At 40.7% G+C, this 23,161-nt stretch overlaps 2 protein-coding genes across 3 annotated transcripts in view; one reads left to right on the top strand and one right to left on the bottom strand.

The window, feature by feature from the left end:
• TIMP3 (TIMP metallopeptidase inhibitor 3) overlaps window positions 1-15,805 on the top strand; it is a 40,156-nt gene extending 24,351 nt beyond the window's left edge. The window contains exons 2-5 of the mRNA XM_085321671.1: window positions 2,892-2,974; window positions 9,687-9,798; window positions 10,457-10,578; window positions 11,206-15,805. Of these exons, the coding sequence (XP_085177797.1) occupies window positions 2,892-2,974; window positions 9,687-9,798; window positions 10,457-10,578; window positions 11,206-11,403 (515 nt within the window). The 3' untranslated portion in view covers window positions 11,404-15,805. The remainder of the gene's footprint in view (window positions 1-2,891; window positions 2,975-9,686; window positions 9,799-10,456; window positions 10,579-11,205) is intronic.
• Window positions 1-23,161, bottom strand: part of SYN3 (synapsin III) — a 183,467-nt gene that overhangs the window by 116,013 nt on the left and 44,293 nt on the right. For both annotated transcript variants that reach the window (XM_085321673.1, XM_085321672.1), the window contains one exon: window positions 18,799-18,888. In XM_085321673.1, the coding sequence (XP_085177799.1) occupies window positions 18,799-18,888 (90 nt within the window). The remainder of the gene's footprint in view (window positions 1-18,798; window positions 18,889-23,161) is intronic.

Below are 23,161 nucleotides of genomic sequence, written 5' to 3'. Positions count from 1 at the left end.
TTTGCTGGTTCCAGACTTGCTGGTTCTAGACTGCAGCCGAAAAGAAGGACCTTACCTGGAAAAGTCACCATTGGGGTGATAGAGGCGGTATGTCCGGGTTATAGAGAGCTCAACTCATTTATAAAAGGGCTAAAATAACAGCCTTAATTAAGGATTTTTATGATTTTCACCAAATGAATTTGCTTGGATTGTGGCTCTTCTCTAACTGTATTGAGAAGTAATAATCTAAGGAGATGGGGATTTATTAGACCAGTCACAGATTCTCCCACCTGCTTTCAAGTGTAGTGAAAATAGGATGCTGTCATGTGCTAATGAAGATGCAGGTTTTGAATATTTGGTCTTGTGATAAAGTTGTTGGTTTTTGTCCATAAATCAAAGTTGGTTTCTTTGTGAAGTTCTGCTGCTTCAGCTGGAAGTTAAAGGGTTGCTGAGCCAGCAGTGAAGTAAACAAAGAAAATAGGTTTTGAATTATGTTCTCTGCAAATGGAAAAGTGCCTGTCATCTTTAATGCTAATCATGTTACTGGCTGGGAATGGTAGTGTTTTGCAGTATCCCTTTTAGCATATTTCTTTATCATTGTCAGTAAGATAGAAAATTTTGATTTTTATATATGCAACAGATACAGATGAGACCTTTGACATTCTTCTTTATAGACTGTATCAGTAAAGTGCCTTGGAATTCACAAAGCCTTGGAGAAATTATGTTCTCACTGATTTTTAGGCACTCTGTTTTTTATGGTTTCACTGATGATGGTGGCGACACCCAACAAATAGAACAACCTAGTAACCTAATTTTTAAAAGATGTTTGCAGTCCTCAAGGAAAGGGCTTCACTGTAGCTAATAAACTTTTGAAGAACATAGTAAATCCAAGTCTAAACAATTTGTGTAACCAGGAATGTCTCTTCCTTTAAATCTGTTCTCCAGATCCTTCAGGAAGTGCCATTTAGGTCAGTAGGGACAACCTGCTCACCTCATTATCTTGGTCTAGGCAATGAGCAGAAGTTACCCTCCTCTTTTTTCCATTTCTTTCAGTAGGCTTTTATCTGTTTGAATGTACTAACAAGCAGCAATGGCCTTGTTTAATGTTTTACATACCTAGCCAGGTGGATCTCTGAACTTTGTTGTTCCCCTTAGGTACCACTTTAATGCAAATGGTAACTTGTTTTTTCTGCTTGTAAACGAATATCTTACACCTCTTTCTCCAACTCTTGCCTCCCTGCTTTATAATAAAGTACTTCCTGTGATGCATGGATATGATATGTTCAACAAAATGCAGATAAGATGCTGCAAAACGCTTCTGTGGAAGGAGTACCCTTTTCCTATGTAGGAAGTTAYGGTTAGGACCTTACACTCAGAGGAAAGAGAGAGAGAGTTTATGTGGTCCTCCTTAGTTGCTGGATTTCAGAAATCTGGAAACTTTGGGCCAGATCTTTGGTGAATATAAATCAGCACTGACTGCAATGGCTCTGTGCATGTGAGAGTTGTATGTAAAACTATCTGACACTTTCTCTAATGCAAAAAAAAAAAAAATTTGGGAGGATTTATATGTTACAGCTTTACATCATCAATCATGTTATGAATATGTTGCATCCTTTGGATTATGTACTACTGGAAAAATTTTCGTGGCTTCCATAATGAGTAGCCTAATGATCAGATAATATTTTAGGTAAATTTAAGTGGTCATAGGGCAGTTTTGATGTTTCTCTTGGCTGATAGAAATTTGAGTTCTTTGTTTTGTTTTTGTACAAGTTATTGGGGTACAGCGTTTTCTAGCAAGGATTCTTACTTCTGCAAGGATTAGTCCTCTCCAATCTCATTTTCTGCAGCCCTTGTAAAGATTAAGCCACCTTTGGTGCTTGCATAACATTACAATTGTTCTAGGGGAGAGAGTTTAGAGAAATAATTCTTACCCTGTCACTAAGCTTTGCTCTCCTGCTGAGTTAAGAAGGTGATTGCAGACCTTTTTCAAAGAAGAGGATAGGTTCCACAGTTGTTCTTTGTGCAATGCCCCAAAAATATAAGAGCGGGAGAACTGTTCATTACACAATAACTGTAAACTACTTGCTAGATATATTTGAAGGACCTACAAATCCTCATTTGTGGTAGTTGAGGCTCAGTTGGCATTGCTGTGGTGCATATGCGACGCTGTGGAGGTACGTGTCTGGCTAGACTTTGGGTGCAGAAACACACACATGCTCTCTGTCATGCTCCCTCTGCACCTGAGCATCCACAAATAAATTAAATGCAGTATACTTGAGTTCTGATGGTCATTTCCAACTGCCCCAGCTGCTTTCACTGTGGACTTGCTGGTTGCAGAATGATATGTTTGTGCATAGTAGCCATTTGTTCAAAGGGATTGGGAGTTTTGTTGCACTCAAAGGKGACAGCTGTAATGAAGTCCTTGCATGTGGGACATTCCATTGAGCTGGACTGTCATGGCTGTTGGGAAACAGAGTCTGCATGAGACACCCACAGTACAACTTAAAAGTGGCTACTTGTTAAATCTCACTGTGCTGAAGAACATTCAATATGAACTTCATTGACTTGGTGGAAAGATTTTTAACCTTTCTTATCCTAGCTATAGTCTGTTTTATGGATTTCTGTGAGACTTCAACACAAGTAGTTCTTACTCTTTATGCAGAACTAGATTTCTTCTAAATAAATAATTTGTTTGACATCCTATTTTTCCCATGCCTTCACTGTGTGGGGGGTTTGGAATAATCTGGAGGATGTTTGGCGTGGAGTTTTGTTTCAGTTCACAGAATAATTCATCCCARTGGCTTTTTTGAAGTGAAGGGTATAGCTTAAATCTGTGAAACTGGAAGATCTGGTGGTCTATATCCAACTGTAAAGTTATATATAATTTCTTGTATTTTTCCTCTTTATGACAGTGATCCGAGCTAAAGTTGTGGGGAAGAAGCTCATGAAAGATGGACCATTTGGGACAATGCGATACACTGTCAAGCAGATGAAGGTATGTTTGCAGGCATTTTACATAGGCTTGTAGATATGATAATGATTCTAATTAATGTGTAATAACCAACAGAGGCTGCATCTTAAAAATAACAACACTGCAACTTTTCTTTTGGTCAGTCAGAATGGTGATGGCCAGTAATTGACATAAAATTTTTTGAGAGGAGTAAGGAGCAATAATAGGCCATGCTTGACATACAATGCTGAATACTTGAATTCTTTCCTTATTTTTAATATTTCTGGTGGTGGAAGATGCCAGATGAACCCCTCTGGATGCCAGAGTCCTGTTTGTGTTCAACATTAGACTGTGGAAATGCAAGCCTTTTCATGCAGTACTTTCATTAAGTTCAAGATGTGAGAATGGACTTTTTCATCTCTTTTCTTTCCTTGTGTTCTTTGTGACCACCAATTAGAATGATAGCATTTTTTCCATACACAGAACAAATGAAACTGTTACAGTGCTAAAGTAAACACTGTAGCTATCAGATACCCTCAGCTTGGAAGAACTGTAAGCTGTTGACTTGGAGGTGAAAAGAGGTGCATCTCAAATGCCAGTCCTTTGGTTTCTCTAGTTCCTCCCTCTAGAGCCCTAATCCTTTGCTACGCAGATTGTGCTCAACCTGTTGCTTTGGACTTTCTTCCTTATTTTATTTTTTTTAACTGACCCCTTGTTATGTAATGTTAAAAATCAGCCCTGGGTTGTTTTTTTTGGCTACACTATTCCAGTCATAAGACTGGTTTATGTCCTTTTTAAAAAAGGTGGTGGTGGGGGAATGGAAAAGCTTGGCAGAGATTGCAGAAATCTGAAACATATTAGACAAACTAAAGGTTCAGAAAAAATAGTCCACTTGCCTACTTCATAACAGTAACTCTCTTTATAAGGCAGTTTATAGCTAAGCAACAAAGCTCTGAAGAAGAGACGTGAAGGCTGTTTCATAAGCTGTCACAAAACCGCACACATAGCCAAATCTGGTGTTGGCATGGTTCTTCCACGAGAATGGAATGCTTGCACTTTGCATAAGAGGGCATGATGTGTAGGGGTTATTAATTTCCTTAATCTTAAAAAAAAATGCCTTTTTGCTTAAAAAGAAAACATATGTGTTAGCCAATTTGTATTTGTAAGAGAGGCAACTGGTTTTGTTGGCAGAGGTGAGACAATGCTGTCACTTTTTTTTTTTTTTTTTTTTTTGCTAACTGTCTCTGGCCTAACCAGGCTTGCAGCATACTGTGCTGTTCATGTCCAGCTTTGTCACCCTCTGCCTCAGCCAATGTACCTCACTTCACAAAGCTACTTAGCATCCACATGCTGCAATAGCTTCATCAGCTCTTCTGTTTCTCGCTTTATTCCTCTCTGCCCAGGACGCCAACACTTCTTCATGCTGTTCCAAGAGTTTGGCACTTGAGTTACAACATTTTCCTGTGTGTATGGCCACTAAAGGGTGCAGTGGTGATCTAGAATGACAGTACTTCTGAAACGACTTATGCTGTTACATTTCATTACTCCTCTGCATGAGCACTGAAATTTCAGATATAAAGCACCTGCTGTGCAGGAGTGTGCACATAGTAAGTTCTTCTCTAGACCCAATAAGAGCAGCTGATTTCTGCCCCTCTTGTCCTGAGGAACAAGGTCAGCACAGCACTTGTACAGCCATCTGAAAATGAGATGATACGCATTAAGATACCTGACAGTAAAGCATGCAAATAAGGAGGGGGAAACATGTCTCGGCAACTGCGTGACAGYCTTCAAGTGCTGATTTCCCAGAAGACTCTGTAGACTGCCACGAGGTAGTGGTCTAGCACTAACAGAGGTTATAGCTCTCAGAATTCTGCCCTGGTGGTTCATGTTCCAATGCCAGAACAAGAAAGGTGGCCTACTGTTGTAAAATAGAGTTGACCCCTGAAAGACATGCAGAGGTTCTTGTGAACCTGAGGGTGAAGTGAGTGCTCTGTCTGGTAATGATACAGCCAGTCAACCTCAGTGAGTCTCAGTGCCAGACAACCCTGGAACAGCATTAAGCATTCTTCTGCTGACCCAGGAGCTTGTAGCAATATCCCTGATGGGAGTGAAAAAGGCTTCTGTGTGTTTGCTGGCACAGGGAGGAGTGCAAGCCCAGGCAAGAGGAGCATGTCGAGTGGAGCAATAGCCACTCTACTTCCAAAAGACACCCTCGTGTCAATCTCTACCTAGGATGTCTGAGCTTGTCCTGACTATTTTCATTGGGTTGTTTTGCAGCACAGGTCCAGGGTCTTTATAGCAGACACCACATTAATCTGCAGCATCCCCTTGCCAAGACCACAAGAGAAAATCRCTTTTTTGCAGGAACAAATACACAGCGTTTTGTTAGGAAATAACATAAACAACAAAAACAAGGGCGATTTTGAAAGACAGCTCCCGAGTTGGCCGAAGTGCCTCTATTGGCACGTTATGCCCTGCTGCATAAATAGTGGACTGGAGGGATGTTGCATTGCTCATTTAACTGCGACCTTTTGCAGGAAGGAGCATGAACTAGTCAAAGTGCTCAGATGAACTGGAATGTCCTGAGGACATAGTTGATGATAAACAAATGAAGTATCTTCTCTGAAACCCTGTTGTCTTTCTGCTGTGCTAAGAGAGTTCAGGATAAAAAGGGATTCCGCTCCATGCAGTGGAGAATCAGAGGGTGATGCAGCAAATCTTCCCTTGCTCACCCCAAAGAAAGCTGACTGTCCTTCTGCTGAGAAGAAAAATAAGAAGACCCATGGCTCTGCCTAGCTGCTTGGCAACAACACTGAAGATAAAACTAACATGACAGTGTTTTTGGCCACCTACAYGCCCACCTGCACCTGCAGATGAAAAATAAACAAGCCATTTACTCCATTTACTCTTTCTGAATTGCCTGTGAGAAGCATTGGGAGGCTTAAAAGGCAACAAACTATCCTTGTATTTCGTTGATTTTCCTAAGTTTACTGTGGCTGGTTCTTTCTTTCTCCATAATRCTCCTGATTTTGTAGCTGAATTCACAATTAAACCAGCTTAGGGTCTGGATTAGAGCACAGGCTCAGCCCCCAGGCATACCACAGTGCTTTTTAGTGTTTAGTTTTTCTGTTTGAAAAGACCTTTTTGCTTTTTCAGGCACCCTCTATCTCCTCCCATTGCTTTCTCAAATACTTCAAGCATATTTTAAGGTCATATGTCAGAATTCTACACAGGACTGATCTAACTTGTGCATGTTCTGTGGTGCTGCAGTATATTCTGAGAATGGCCCAAAGCTATTTCAGGAAGCTGCACGGGAAACAAGGAGATGGGATATTACTGTTCTGTGCACATGCTCAGTCCCAGTTGACCATGGCAGCACTCAGCAAGGCTGCCAGAAGCCAGGAGGCTTTCTTAGTTCTCTGCTAGTCTGTAAAAGGAGTTAAAAGGGTGAAATCTGAAAGAGGAAAGAAGGGGAGAAGGTTTAATTTCATTTAATTTTAGACAGCCTAAAATGAAGCATCTAGACTTTACTGCTTTCTTGATTGCTGATGGAGAGAGATAAGCACCACGAAAGTATGATTAAGCCTACCATGTCTGGACAGCTGCTTTAGGATGGACTGAATAGTTCTGGAGGTACCAGTCTTTGGCATTTGGCTGGAGAGAGAGCATGATACATAAGAAGCACCTAAACTTTAGGCAGCTGAAGTTAGGCAAGATGATTCCAGGCCTTGGTTATCTAATGTGACCTCACATGAGGGGGAAGGTGGGAGGAACATCGTATCACAGGGTGAACCACCACGGGATTTGCATGTGCATTTCTGAGGCAATATGGGGGCTACTAAGTGGAATGCTGACACAGCCAGAAATGGAGGAACACTAGCAGGCGCCGCCATGTGATGCTTGCTAATGCTTTGTTCCCTGTCATTATGTTTCCTAAAATACACACTTGTGGTGACAGGAGGACTCCGAGGGTAGCAGTTAGGAGAGAGGCTAGCTTTATGGCTGGTTTTCTTATGGCTGGTCTAATAGCATTTCCAGGATATTTTGTGTATCCAAAAATAAGGTTAGGGATGTTTTTTGTTTGTTTTGAAAGGAGGCATCTGTAGAAGATTCCCCCTTACCACATTTTCTTTCCTCTCCTGAGGACCAAGGTCATGTTGACTTTCTTTAGTTGAGAGAGGCTGAGATAGGCCCTGTTCCCCCCATCCACTGGCTAAATTAGCATGATAATTGCTAGCACTGCAGAGAATCACAGAGAGGTGAGCTGAAGTACTTCTTGAGAAGCTGAGCATACTTCCTTCTGCAGCCCTGGCGAGGCTATTCCTGATGATTACACAAACAGGAAATTAGACATAAGATTGAGAACCAGATGCCCATTCAGTATCACTAGTTACTTCAGAGTTACATGTTGACCCTAATGGTGGAGAAGATGCAAGAACTCAGGACTGCAAGGGGCCTGCAAGGAAGGACCTGAGTGCCTCCTCAGAAGGATGATTCATCTTTCTGCACAGGGAGAGAATGGGCTCAAAGCATGCATATGCACATACAGACATTATAACAGATATGTAATTAGTCCACACCACCTGGATATTCTATTGCTCTGAATGAACAGATCACCTGTACTTCACATACACAGCGTATAGCTCTCTGCAGTATGAATAATGCAGTGGCTGAGAGGCTGGAYATCCTCAGCTGTTATCTTAGTTACCATTACACACTTACGTGCTGTTACCCTAACTTCTTGCTATGGTGCCCATTACAATGAGATCTGAACACATAATCTTTAYTACTTGTGTATATCCCTGTGGTATCCTTGTGAAGAAAGACAGAGCTGCTTTAGAGATGAGGAACCAAAGTATACTGAAAGCTAAGTTACTCATCCAAGCGCGCACAGGGTGCCTGTGCCAGAACCTAGGTCTCCAGCTAACTTGAGCATGGAAAATCTGAGGAGATCATCCCACACCAACAAATTGCAGGGATAAAGCAGAGATGAGGCACRGTTCATTTGTTCCATATTCAGTGCAAGACGTGTGCTCATTGAAGGACACATGGGTATGTCCTAAACATGGTCCTGTAACTTTTGTTGATACTATATGATTAATTTTTAAAAATGCTTTCCTTGCATATTTGCCAGGCTTAGCGGGAAGGTTGGAAAATACCCTTTAGAATGTCTTCCTGTACATAATAATGTTGTTACTGAATTATGAAGTGTTAGAACATTTTGCTGATTGAGGTAATATAAATACAGAAGAGAAGACTACTGGAAGGTAATTTTACCTCTGAGCATAGCGAAATTATAGTAGTTTTTTATTTGTATTTTTAAACAAATGCTGTRGCCATATCTGAGCCTAGTGTAAAATCTGTTAAGTCAATAGACATCTGTTTACTGACTTAATAGAGGAGTGAATCATGCCTTTAACAACAGAAAAGTAGTACTGAATTCTCTTTGGGAAGAAGTTTGTTTTTTGAAAGGGGGAGTAGTGAAAGATGAACAAATGTGAACACAAACCCTAGGATAATAGGAGACTTTGAGAAAACAGCCTGGAGGAGAATGGCACTGCTCAAATGTTGATGTGGCAAGAATCTATAGCTTTGAGATTGGTTTTTCCCTCTTTTGCCTCACTTCAATATTTGCAGTTAAATTAAGTATGCTTTTTATCAATAAATCTGATAGAGAAAAGGATAGGCAGAGAAATACTATGAAACTAATTCCCTCTGATGCCTATTGCTTTCATTTAACTTTTATCATTCATACGTTTAGTGGTAAAAGAGAGAGACAGAATACTTTGAAAAGGTAACCAAATTTTAAAGATGAAATTTGGAGGAAAATGAAGTATGTTTTATTGGGTCCAATGTATATATACAGTGGTTATTTCATCACTATGCACAGACTTCATTGTGCTAGTAACAGGTAAGCATGAGTTTCCCTAAAATGCAACAGTCGCATCAGGCCAGATAGGAACACATGATGATTTCTGACTTCAGAACTGTTAAAATATCTGTGACTTCAGATTTCAATTAAAATGAACTATATGCTGGTTTCCATGTAAGCAAGATTGTGAAAAAAAGAGAAGGGCAGTAGAGAAATTCTATATACATGATATTTTCTTTATGGCAGCCATCAATATCAGGCTAATTGTAGGAGATGCGGTAGAATTCTGTTTCTGCTTTCATTTAGTTTGAGAAACATTAAGTTGTAGCTGAGCTCAGTGGGAGTTACAAATTCTAGGTGTTTGCAAAGGAGGCATTTGGTTTGAAGTCTTAGATCCAAAAGTACCAAAAGCTTAAAACTCTCACAGCATCAACATTGGAAAATTTGGGCTATTATTTCAACAAAAAAAATATCCCTTTAATAAGAGGAAATTGTTAAAATCACATGAGGAGAAAAAGATTCTAAACTTGAACTAATTTATTTTTTCCCATTATGAGCTCCATAAAGGAAAAATAAATGGTTTGTGATGTTGGCTGACCATGCAATGTCAGCACTTTGCTCACTTAGTGACACTGGAACTAATGGAAGTGGGAAAGAGGTCCCTGTGTTGAACTGCAGAAGCTTGTYATGAGTGGGAATTCTGTGCTGTCTGTGAATATTGGTGGAGAGACTACCCTCAGAGTTCAGCTAATGCTGTTTGTCCTTTGCTTTTGTAAGCACTAAAAGTTCACTACCTACCACCATAGTCTAGGAATTTAAATTCCGAATAATCTAAGTGAAAAATTGTTGTCTKAAGATGACTCAAAGCATTTTTACTCTCTCTAGATGTACAGGGGCTTCCAGATAATGCCACATGTTCAGTACATCTATACAGAAGCATCTGAGAGTCTTTGTGGAGTCAAACTGGAGGTCAACAAGTACCAGTATCTGATTACAGGTAAAGGGCACTTCTTTCTTCATAATGAAAACTTCCGTCATTCTGTATACACACCTGCCAAAGATGTGGACAGCTGTGTAGACAGCTTAAGCAGCTTCCCAGGTGTTGTGATGGCCAACAGTATTTCAGTATTCAGTGTTTCAATGTGCAGAGAGTCAAATGACTCACTCTCAGCTTTAGATTTCCCTCTCTTTCCTTAAATATTTCTTTTCTACCCAGCCATACAGTGACAAATACGCTGTATGACATGAACAGCTATTAGTTCATACCTGAGTTGGCATGTCTTTCACAGAGAACTAATTGTCACTCAGCTGTGACAGGAATGAAAGGTACCTTTTGGTATGAGCTGGAGTAATGCAGACTGTTGAGATGAGAAATAAAAGGAGATAGAGATGTCACAGTTGCCAAGCTAGAGAGGAGCTCAGACAGTATTACTCACCTGCATGTTGCTGGTAGTGCTTACAGCTGGTACAACACTCCTAACTTAAAAAGTGCAGTAATCTTGCTGGCCAACAATCCCTGAGCCAGTAAATAAAAAGAAAGCAGTTGCTGAGCAGTGACTGAAGCCAAACATATTGAGAACATTAGCGGTCTCAGGAAACGAGCAAAGAGGTTTAGCTGAGAAGTGCTAACTTGTGACCATGTCTCTGTTTTCAAGGCCGTGTGTATGAAGGGAAGGTTTACACTGGCCTGTGCAATTGGTATGAGAAATGGGATCGTCTGACTCTGTCCCAGCGTAAAGGACTGAATCATCGTTACCATCTGGGCTGTGGATGCAAGGTATGTTTTGTCTCTAATTAGATGGCATTTAGACATTCAAATCATAGAATTCTGTTTCCCCTGGCTGATAATAGCAATGATGTTGGTAAACAGCCAGGAAAGGAAATGGAGGACAGCAGTTTTTGCAGGGAAAATCGAGTTTAGTTTTGAGACCAGTGAAGAGACAATCAAATAAAAATGCTTTGTCTGTGCCTTCTTAATGTCCTATTGGAGTTAATTTGGGTTGGGGAACCCTTTAAGAATCCTTGCAGAATCATTCTGCAGGTGAATAAATTTGTATGCTGAAGGTTTGTCAAGATAGGTCCATCTTTTTCCTGTGTAAACGTTTTGAGTAGCTAAAACCTCACAGCCTGGCACTGGCACTAAGATGTTGCTCATGGMCCCAGGCCCGTAAAAATAAAGGCACAAGCTCAATTTTCCTGTACCTGAAAAGCCCTTTTGACTCTTGAATTACCTGTGTATGTGAAGCACATGCTTATGTGCTTACTGAACTGAGGTTGAATTTTGAATTAGCAAGCATGGTTTGAGGGAGAGGTATTTTGGATTTCTTTCTTTTTTTTTTTTTTTTTTTGATGAAAAGAAATTTTGTATAATGTTGTTTTACCTGATCGCTTTTTGCCATTGCAGATTAGGCCCTGCTACTACTTGCCCTGCTTTGTCACCTCCAAGAATGAGTGTATTTGGACAGACATGCTCTCCAACTTCGGCCACTCAGGATACCAAGCGAAGCACTACGCCTGCATCCAGCGGGTGGAAGGTTACTGCAGCTGGTATAGAGGATGGGCACCTCCAGATAAAACGATCATCAATGCCACAGATCCCTGAGCACGCTATCCCTTCTGAATCTCCCCTCTCCCTTACTTGTGGCTGAGCTTTCTTTGGACACTAACTCTTACCAGATCATGATGATGACAATGAAATTAGTGCCTGTTTTCTTGCAAATTTTAGCACTTCAAACACTTAAAAAGAAAAAAGAAAAGAAAAAAGTCTGTACTACCTTACTGAATTTGTTGTAATCACCTTTTCTGTTTTTTGATACCACTCACTTTGATCAGATGACATTTGGGAGCTTACTTTTGCACACCAGAAGAAAAAAAAATGATGGAGTTCTTGCTCTCTTACATTATTATTAGCTGTAGTGATACAATCTCTATTTTTTTAGGAAAACAAAAATTTAAAAACTATGCCAATTAGGCACTGTAGTCTTCTATGCGCTGGCTTCCCCTCACCCATCCTCATGCACTAAGTGCTGAAAATATGTAGACAAATCTATTTGAAGGAAAACAGGTTGCATTAATCAGATTGGCAAATGAAACAAACTGAAGAGAAAACCAACCTAAACTCTGGAGAAAATGACGTCCAAAAGAAATCCTCCTCTGTGGGAGAGATTGGCAACTTGATTGACTCCAGCAGTGGGAGGATTCACCTGGTGTGTCGGACCACATTATCTGGTAAAAGCATTGTTGACTGACTGTCCTAGCTAATTCAGTCACAGTGTGAATGTGACAGCATGTTTGAAGTTCTGGCTTTCCCCAGGACAAAGGAGAGAGTATTTTGTATTTTTCTTGTTGCTTAAAAAAGAAAAACAAAACCCCCTTCCCCTCTCTTCAGGGAGGTAAATCCACCTACAACAGAGCAGATGAAATGCTGTGCCATGCTGTTTCGAGCAGAGTTGGCCCCTGAAAATTCTTGCAGCTTAGCTTCAACAGCAGAACTAACTTGTGAATGCTTAAACAAAACAGATGCAAAAATATCAACTGTAAATCAATCACATGGGAGAGGGAAAGGGGAGAATTGCTAGAGCTCTTCCTGTAAAAGAAAATCTATTGCCAAAATAGTGTTTTGCTGAACTAAGATGTATATACATATAATGACATAAGCTATTTTTGACAGGACATGGAATTTTCTTTGGTGTTATAAACAAAAGAATGGTTTGATTGTGTTTTGAAGACAGAAATATTGACATTCCGAGTCAGTGAATTGTTTTAAAGATACTGAAGCTCCAGTGTATCTGCAGTAGTGGCTACAGTCATGATTGTTTCCTCTATACCTCCTAGCACCASAGTTCCTCCCCTGCAGCTACACTAGCTGCACTTGTTTATATAGTGAAAGGAAGTGTGTGGGGGAGCTAGGCAAGGAAAAGCAGTCTCCTAATAAGTGCTGGCTGGGATCATAAAATTCCAGCTGCCCAGAGGATTCCTTCTTATCAAGTGCTGTGTTTCCCTCTAGGCACTGTTAAGCATAGCTCTGTGCATGTGCTCGTACCATGTCCTGCAGTGATGTGGGAGGAGGGGCCTTACTGTCCTGTGCTTTGCTGTTGACTGGAGAAGTTTTTTCGTTCTATTTTGTTTTTTATTAAGAAAACTATAATATAATTTTTCTTATCAAATAAAAATATTTTAAGTTTTAATGATGGTGAAGAAGGGGTGCTGACAAAATGGGTGACTGAGTTTTGGATAGGGAGGGTCTGGGCAGGGAGAAGATTATGCTTAACTTTGTTTTTGTATTATTATGATTATTTATCTTAAGTTTTCATGTATCTTCAGTTCATTCCACTTAGAAAGCAGAGCTGCCACCAGCAGGTAAAAATGTTGCAGTGATGTCAGCCTGGGGCAGTACAACATTTTGCAGTCAGTGACSTTTTAAATCACTGGAGAGTTGCTTGGGGCGTCTTTGCCAAATGGAGAGGAAAGGGCTTTGTTTGAGGTGGGCACTGGTACATGGCCATTTTTTGTGCTACTTGTATGCTGCGTACATTTGCAGACATACATCTATTGAAATATGCCATTTATGCCATTTGCTGGGAGAATTCTTACAGCAGAAAGTGCATAGCTTCATCTTTAAGATCAGCTTGAAGAGGCACTTTCAAAGAACGAATATAGGAGGGGTCAAAGTCGTCTGTGTATTTTTCAGCTGCTCTGAATGGTAGTGCAGCACAAAACACATGGAAAATGAATTGGACTTCCCTGTGATTCAGGCTTGGAATGCAAAAGTTTTGTTCCCTGTGACTACTACTAAATTATGGGTTGGATGTCAGAGGTACAGTAGGGTGCTCCATAGCACCCATAATGGAGTCAGGTAGTGGGTCAGAATCTTGTCTCTTTTGATAGAGTATTGGATTGAGGTTTTATTAGAGTGAGCCAATTTCTCCTTTTGCTGTGCAATGCCAACAAAATCACCATGGGCAACTGAAGGCAGAAGGGAACCAACCTCACGAGCCCTGACAGTTCCACCCTAACTGCTCGCGTCATGTGGAATTGTTGTTGCTGGAGACAGCCCTCAACAAACTCGAGGTGATTTTGSAAAGCTGCCGTTCTTCAAACCGCAGCCACTGTTCATGCCTTTGGAAGGCTAAATGTAAAAGCCTCTCACTGAAGCAAAGTGTTGATTTCATTTTTTCATTAAATTGCAGCTCTGCGTATTTTACCTGCTCACTGACTCTTTTAGCTAGCTGAGACATCACAGTATTGCACTCAAATTATTGTGAAAATATTTGCATTCTAATGCTATGAGGACTTGTGTCCCTATGTAGGATATGATGTAGTTGTGTGCTTTGTAAACAAAAAAAAAAAGCAACCCCATTACCATAAAATTTTTCTTGAAGCAAATTCCCATTTTATATTGTAGAGGGTAAAATATTTCTGAGATGCTAACAGCTAGACCACTGGCAAGAGTAAGGGTTTGATAGCAAATCTTATCCCTTGCTGTGTAAAGAAACAGTTGTTMAGGCTTTTAGAAATGTGGATCCAAAAGGAGGGGGAAGAATCCAGTAAAAATACATTTCTTTCGGGAGGCTTCTTTACTTCATTTCTGTGCATGCTATCAGGGACACGTATTTCTAAGGCTAAGCTTTAGCTTGTGCTTGCGTTAAGAACCTTGCACGAAGGCCTCCTTTAAGCAGGAGATGCCGTTAAATGGATTGACAGGCTCTAAATCAGGCTTAAGACTTCTGTCTTTCTGTCTGCTCTCCTTTCTTCTACCAGTCACTTCCGCCTGCCAATGAACAAAACTTGCCCCCCTCGTTAGAAGAGGCCATGCAGTATGTGGGCATACCAGACATGGGGAATGTGAAGAGGGCAGGTATGAAGTCCTCTCAGACTGCTAGGCTCTGGAGTATACAAGGGGCTTGCAGCAGCGCAGGTATCTTCTTGTCAAGTCTAACATGCTCTTCACTTCACTCCGTAAGCTAAGATTAAAGAGGAGCTGTCAATGGCACATGTGTGCCATGTACAGGATGAAGGCTTTTTTTCTTATGCTTTAGATGTGTCAGCTTTATTAAAAGTACTTTTTAAAACGGCTAGGTCGTATTTCTAGACTGTTGCTTTGTTATTTATAGATATTTTCCTTATTTGCTTGAGAGTGTTTTCCCATTTGGAATTACAAAAATATGAAAAATACTTGGAAGGTTTGGGAGAACATGGTTGTTCTGATTTTTCCTTTTCCTAAAAGGGAGAGGACAAAGAGCAGAAAGAGATCTGTGCATGGAGTACCTTAAAATCCTCTTGAAGTCACTGGGACACAGTGATTCTTTTCTGTAGGAGGGTAATGGGACAAAACTGCAATCTTAGGCCTAAAGTTCCCTTATTTTGAAGAGTTGCATGATCTTTTAGATAAGAATATTCTAAAACCTAAACATAGCACCCTTTTCTGTTCTTACTGGTTGGAGCAAAATGATACCTCAGGGTGATGGTGAACACATCATTATGTTTTTATAGTAAGAAGTTTTAAAGTGAAGGCCTCCATGGGAACAAGTTCCCATTTTTTTAGAGGACTTTCCGACTATATCGCATTTATAATGTTATTTGTAGCTTAGAAGGGCAGGACAAAATTTTGGGAACTGCACAAACATTTTTTTTAATGCTTTTTCAAAGCAAATCTCTTTTGAGGTTACCAGTCTTGCCAAAAAAAAAGCTACTAAGCATTCGCTGCTGCTTTGCCTGTACTGGTTTCTGATTCTCTCTGACACTGTCCTTCCTTCATAGAGCCACTCTGCTGTTCCTGATAGTCGCAGAAATTTGGGAAGGGAACCAAACCCCTGTGAAAAATCTTGTGCAGAAGGAATGTATTTGCTAAATTTTGTAGCACTGTTTACAGTTTTCCTCCATGTTATTTATAAATTTTATATTCAGTGAATGTATATTGTCTTTTAAGGTAATGTTGCATAATGTTCACTTTTTATAGTGTCCTTTTATTCTAAACAGTAAAGTGGTTTTATTTCTATCACAAACATTCTGTCTCTGTTTCACTTATATTAGTTTCTGTCCACTTCAAATGTACACAATGGATCTGCAAGTGAATTTATTCATTTCCTTCCCTTTCTTGATACTCTTTTATTGGACCCAATACAAACATTCCACCTCTGGCAATTCCTGCTCATTGGCAAAGGCATCCATCCAGGAGACTTTCCCTCTTTTTATAAGATAGATATCTCGAAGGTCTGTTATCAGGGTCATAAGCCCAAAGAGGTAAAAATCACTTTTGAAGTTCATGTATCTCACTTGTAAATTGGCCGTAGGAGATCACTGCAGAGCAAGACAGTCATTATGGCTAACTCCTGTAGCACCAGCAAGGCCATGGAAGAAAAATTGCCAGATGGCTATTACTCTCAGTAAACATATCACTAGGGAGAAAATTGAAAAGTATATCCCCATAGCAAAGGAAGTGAAGATTCATCTTTCAGATCCTCTCTGCTGGTGAAGGCTAGTTAAAGTCCAGTTGTTGTGGGAAGGAAGCGTCAGAAAATGTGTTTTCAACTAAATTAAAATGCTCACAAAAATGGGTCTACAAAATATTTATTTCACTTGTACTTTAAGAAAATGTTTCATCTCTGTGGAGAATATTGATAAAGAATTAAAATTTTAATCAGTTCTATATTTAATCCTAAGATTTAGAAGATAAGGTTTGGGAAATTTTAGCTTAAAAGGATGAGAGTTTCTTATGTGAGAACTTCATTGCTTACAGTGAATCATGTTGCGGAGATAAAACCGTAAAGCTATGTTTATAAACATTTGCAAAGTGTTTGCCATCTAAGGGCCACAACATATTTTACAAGTGCTAACTGTATAGCATGGAAACACCTCTAGGAAAGGGAAGAAAAGAGTGGGAAAGGGGTACTAATATTACTGCTATTGATACATGCTTGTGCAGCGGGCAAGCAACTTTCACAAGTCTTTTGTAGTGATATGACTAGAATCCAGCTTGGTTAGCAAGTACTTGCTTTCTCTTAGTCTCTCTAGCACAGGATAGTTTGAAGATACAGCTAGAAAGGATCTCRGGAGGTTGTGCCTTTCATTCCTTTCTCCCCAATCATAAGAGAGAAGCAGACCCCTTCCATTTGGAAGGGACAGGACTGAATTTGACTAAATGGATTCTTACTTAAGTGAATTTGTGAAAAGAGGGTGATTTAYATCAGATTACTCAAGCTTGTAAAACAGCAATGCTGTCTGTGTTTAGATGAGATTATCTACAGTTTATAGAAGTTTTGTTACTCTTTTGGAAATCAGCAATAGCATCCACAAGTAGGTGATCAGTTATAAAGAACACAAATACATGAAATTAAGAATTAGTGTTTTGCTAAACCAAATTAATGCACTAGTAATAAACACATCTATATGCAGAGGAATCAGTCTTCAGCTTACTTTCAGACAGGAAAATAATGCCAATTTTTTTAAATAAAATATTTGCAATTAAAAGCTTAATCAAATCTTCCAAAAATACCACTCCTGAAGTGATGGTTAAACAAGCCCGCAACTGTGCTAAAGCATTACACGTCACAAAGCCCTCTTTAGTGAGAATTAAGTGAAACAGAATTTATCAACTAATTTGTCTTAAAAATCTGGAGCAAACTCTAGCTTGGTATATAAGGAACATCCATTTATTTACTTATCTTAAAAAGGCAATACAGCTCTTACTACTGATTTTCTGGAATACCTCACTGTGACTGTACTTACCTTCGCAACATGCCTGTGAAGTATGGAAGTGCTGCGATTCCCCCCCAGCACAGGTAAAGAGAACAGAGGTTTGGATCAGAGAGGACTAGCATTTCAAGGTATTTTAGTACYTAGGATGCAAGCAAGCATCTGTGGGATTTTTCATGAGAATCTAAGGTGGGCTTGCTTTTCAATTTTGAAGCTCCATTAAGTGCTTATTTCCACCAGCAGCTACCTAAACCCTATTAAGCATCAGGGTTGACCCACAGTCTCACAAGAGGTTTGTGGGAAAGGAGGGCTTGAACACTTCTGAGTCTGAAGTTGACTTTGCGACACTCTTAGCCCTATAGGCCTGCAACGTGAGGCAAACCATGGGAAATGAGCTTAAATAGCCAAGGGCTCCCACATGGGATCGAGGTTCRCACCCAGAGGGCCTTATCAAAGCCTCCACCAGGTAAAAGGAGACGCCAGTTCATACATGTAAATTGGGACCAGAAGTTCACAACGGACTTGAGATCTATTTAATACAGTGGCTCATAAGGCATGAATAGTTTTAAAGCCACTCACTTCAACTTGTTCTCCAAGACTARACATGAATATGCAGTAAGCACCGGCACAGATCTCTTTGGAAGATGTCCTAAGAGGTCAATACAATACACAGTAACCATGCGGGCAAATAGGTCTTTACTTGTTGGCAGGAAGATTAGACCCCCCCCCCAGACCCACTATGCAAAGGAAACTGCATGGTGAAACAACCTCTTTCYCAAGAGCTCCACCTCACTCTGAGAACCCAATCATGCCGATGATAGGCATTTTTCATGGATGGTAACTACATAAAAGACCAAGCAACCTGATACTGAGAAATAAGCATCTCTTACAGCCCCAGTCCCAAATCCTCATGCTTGGTAAACAGTGACAGCGTGTGTGTGTGTGTGTGGGGGGGGGATCTTTATCTGAATAAAGTGATAYCTGAATAAAGTGATTCCTTACTCTAAGGGATGATCTTTTGTTGACCATAATGTACAATGGATTTTTGCCTTAGTTTTGAGCCTATTCTCATTTTTCACTTTTTGGGGGGTCCATACAAGACCTTGGGAAGGGCTGGAGAATAAGGAAAAAAGCTTCCTAAACAGTACTTTTTGCCTTTTGCTTTTTAGCTAGTATTTCTCTTTGAATAAAACTGAGGCTAGTCCCAGTATCTCCACTGCCATCTCTCATGTCCAGTTCATATGCATGGCTTCCCCAAACTCCTTAATATGCATTAAATTCAGAAGAAGGAAAAGGTACTCACCATCTGCTTATGGTTTGGGAAGAACGTTTGCTCCACGAGGGGGAACTTCTCAGGACCCAGTGAGTTGAAGATTTTAATAAGCTGAGAGAACTTGGAGGGGGAGGGGAGAGGAAGGGAGGGGAAGCAAAAACAGACACAGAGGATATCAGTGGCMTGGTGTGTGATAGTTAAGTGCTTGCAAATTGTTCTGAATCTGGTGAAGGAGGTGAGAGAAATGTTATTATACCTTGCCCACATTGCTTTTTATAGTTGGCAGTAGCAAAAAACCCCCATGAACTTGCTGTAGTCACCTGGGGCCAGGCCAGGCAATGCACACAGATTGAGAGCAGAGAGGGGTTAAAGAGCCAGAAGGGGATCAGTTTTGATTCTGTTAAAGATCAAATCTGTTAAGATTTTCTGCTAAAGAAAAGCTATGAACAAGCTTTTCTTTTCTAAATATGACAGAGGAGACAGTGGTCGGTCCTTTTCAGTAGAGGAAAGGGCTCATAGGAGTTTCGAGGCTGGAAATCAGTGGCATGCCTGGGAATGGTGACTAAAGGAATCAAATCTCTCCTTTACATCTCCCCCTCCCCAATCAAAGTAAGGCACATTTACTCATGATACTTAAGGAAAGGCAAATTGCTGAGTGAGACAGGTGGCTCAGAGGAGTTGCCCACACTACCCAGTTTGAGTGCTAGACCATAGAAGCATGAGGTCATCGTTAGACCTACTGGCATTTATTATCAGCCAAGAGTCTCCCAACATCCCCTTATGCAGGGCAGGAGACAGAGGAGATCATCTCCTATCCCRGCCCCATCTACCAGTGAGGTTTGAGGCAGGCACCTTGTTGTGAAAGCGGTGTCTGGAGAAAGCAATATGTAACATCTCTAGGGAAAGCAAGAGTGCTGGTGTTTCATGTACAAGGTCAACAGCATGAACTTTCAATTATCACCGCTATTATCACTGTTATTAACTGCTTACCATTCAAGGTCACACCCAGCCAGCTGCAAAGCCGCACATGGGATGAAAATCTCTCAGGGAGGCAAAAAAGCAATTTCAGGAGGGCTGAATTTTGATTTCTATTCAGTTTTCATAATCCCAGCAGAAGCACAGCACAAGTAATACCTGCTCCACTTTGGCTATCTGTGAAGCTATCAGACTTTTTCTTACACTGTCTGCAGCCTCCCTATAAAATCTATCATTAATCAGCTGGAGAAAACAAGTTCTATCTAAGAAAGAGAACATGATACCCTGACATATGTGGCAGAAAAGTTTGTCAAAGCAGGACTGAGATATTAAAAATAAGACACTAAGATGTGACATATACACCTGAAATCTTCGAGATCTCAGCAGAGACTTAGCATCACACATCAAGCCATCCCACCTTCTTTCCTCATTACCACAGACAATGCTGAACTGGCAGTAATGTGCTCAGATTGGCAGTCTCACAGAAAAGGGAAYAAAGCTGAACACTGTAGCTCAATTATTTCCATGAGTGTTAATAGAATATGACTGTGGATTGCTCCAAAAAAAGTGAGAATCTTGGCTCCTGCTGAGCTGGTAGATGTGACTGAACTCCCCACTGATGTCCTTTTTGCAAAGCAATTTACCAACTGAATCTGATTTGCAAGCCCTCTGAATGGAAAGTAGAATGATACCTGGAAATTTGGTAAATCAAGTTGAATCAATGAAAAATCTCCAGTTTAGGCCAAGTCTCACTGTGCAGTCCTTTACACAAGCTCCTTCAAGTTCCCCAGCAGCCCTAGGGATGCTTTCATCTTGAGGGAGCTCACACACACATTAAGGGAAGGAGGTAGACATCTAAGGAACAAGGAAGAGGAAAGAAAACCCCCAGCTGCTGAAGGGGTAACTGCCAGCAGATTTGCAGACAAATGCAAAGAATCCTATTCTTAATCTTGCTGATCAAAATGTGGCACTTAAGAAGTCTAGAATCATCAAGAGTTGGCATATCCCATCACTAACACTGGTACCCCCTCACATGCATCAGCAGATAAGAGAAAAACTCCCCATGTAGAATAATTATTGTTGGCAAGGAGGGTGTTGATGTTGTGGAAGAAGGACAGCTTGCTTCTCTTAACTACTTGCACTAGCTCTGCACATCCTAGAGAAGAAAAATAAAGCCCTGTTTTGACTAGCAAAGTGAGCAAACAGGACTTAAAAGTTAAATGGAATGAGACGAAGACAGGGAGAGGAAGAAAAACACCCTGGCTGAGAGTAGCACATGCTCCATGCTGCGTGTGCAGGCAGCCCGGGTGAGCCCGGCAATGAGGCGACATCCATGTGATCCTGGGGAAGCAGCGCAAACAAAATAACTGGAACAACTGTGCAGTTGACAAATGGCATCTTGACTTGTTCCTTGGGCTTCCTTTTGAAGCATGCAGCTCTTGGCTGCGTCTGAAATAACAAGCATTTCAGACAAACAGGTGAGGGACTGAACCAGCTGAGGGCCTCCTCTGTGGGCCAGGCCTGCAAAAAGTTCTGACTTTGCTATTGACCCTCATGGGTCAGCTCCATTCTTTTTAGGGGGGCAGATATGATCGGTAAGAGCGGGATATTGGCTGAGAGACTCCAATGTTGCGTGTTACCGCAGCCTTTTAGGCACCTAATGAAAGAGCTCAAGTAGCCATCCTGGTGTATTTTAGATGGGTAGGAATGTCACTGCCAGCAGCTCTGCTAGACATACCTACCTTTCTTTCATGTTTTGCTATCAGTACTTACTATTTGTGGCCCCACTGATTTTAAGGAAATTGAATCCAGACCACAGAGCTGCTCTGGGCAAGACAATGCAGCACAATCTAGGTTTTATGGACCTGGAGCAGGTATGCAAATGCATTGTTTTGCCTAAGTTGATTTGACCTCTTCTACACCAGATTTACTCTGGTAGGGAATCTTTACAGAGAAATAACATGCTCCATTAAATAAATTTCAAGGCCTATGGTGAATATTTTTAAAGCATCTAGGCCACCAGGGAGCAGATACTGCTTTACAGTCAATGGTACTTCGGCTGGGATTCTCGTGGGCTCTGAGGAAGACGCTGATCTTCAAGATTTCATATTTTCTGTAGTCTTACAGATGCAAAAGTTGTCTTTCAGTTATGGATATTACTGTATGCAATATGAGTACTAGTCTGAGCATTATTCCCACAGTTTTGTACTGTAACTTCAATAACACAAAAGTTATTATGACTGGTTGAAGCATTGTTTTTACTGTGCTTGTAGCACTATTTCGCCATGCTTCTGTGATCATCTTAGACCCCATTTCTCTGTGTGTGAGATCCCCCTAAATGTCTGGGTCTTTTCTTCAGAAACATCTATTTCAAAACGTGCCTGTCTTTAATGCAAATTTTAGCCTTTGAAGAAATGCGTATTGCAGCACTGGAAACCTGGCAAATGTCATTAAAAAAGGGTCTGCATGTTTGAGTAAACTCAAACCCAAACTCAGCTGATTGTAATTACAGTTGCTGCGAAAACATCATTGCAAATTGCCAAGAAAAAACAGTCTGCCTTCCATTCTCCTCCACAAATCATAAACATTCCAGTGAAATGGAACCACCTTTAGGGGGGGAAAAAAATGAAGACCAAAAAGCACATTTCCCAAGGGAATCTGATTTCATTTCTTAATGTATCTCAATCATTTCATAGGTCCAAAAAGTTTCCAGTAATCTTTGTTAAACAGATCCCTCATTTCAAGATGTCTGTTTTGCAACCAAAATGGAACATGCACTAAAGTAAAGTGGTCTATCCCTATCTCTCATTTTCCAGCTATCACAAAACCTTCTGGTTCTGCTGCAAGGGAAGCTTTCTGCCTTCCTCAGATGCCTCACTGCAATCTCTGCCTAAGCTAACCTGATAAAACTTCAGTGGTGCCAAACACCAGCTTAGATCCCACTTGAGGTCTTAGATTGTGTAATAGTTGCACTCTCTGTATTTGGAGGTGGAGAGTAATGTGTGTGCGGGGGCAGAAGGGGAAGATGCACTCTCTAAACCCATTTTAAATGTTTTTTGAGTGGTTTCCTTGATTTTTCTGGGAAGGTTGTCTGAGCCAGCTGTATTCCCCGTGAGTAAAATACGGCAGAACCAGACTCAGAATAGCTAAAGATGAGTTCCTGGCAGAGCCAATTTCTCCCACACTACCTTGCCAACCCTGCTCCTTTTTTGCAGTGTGCTGAGTTTGTTTGTTTTCTTTTATTTTAGATTCCTAAAAATAAGTCTGTCACATCTTGAGGCCCCTGCACATCAGCACAACCATAATTACAAGGAATGATTTGAAAAATGTCAACTGAACRGTGGCAGACTCAATCCCAAAATCAGATGGAAAAGACCACATGATAGTCTTCCTCAGCAAAAGCCAGTGTAAATGCAGA

Source organism: Rhea americana, unplaced genomic scaffold (genome assembly GCF_003343005.1).
Source record: "Rhea americana isolate MKP2758 unplaced genomic scaffold, rheAme1 scaffold_70, whole genome shotgun sequence".
NCBI classification, from domain to species: Eukaryota; Metazoa; Chordata; class Aves; order Rheiformes; family Rheidae; genus Rhea; species Rhea americana.
The sequence above is the reverse complement of the archived record's forward strand: the minus strand, read 5'-3'. Positions and strand labels throughout refer to the sequence as shown.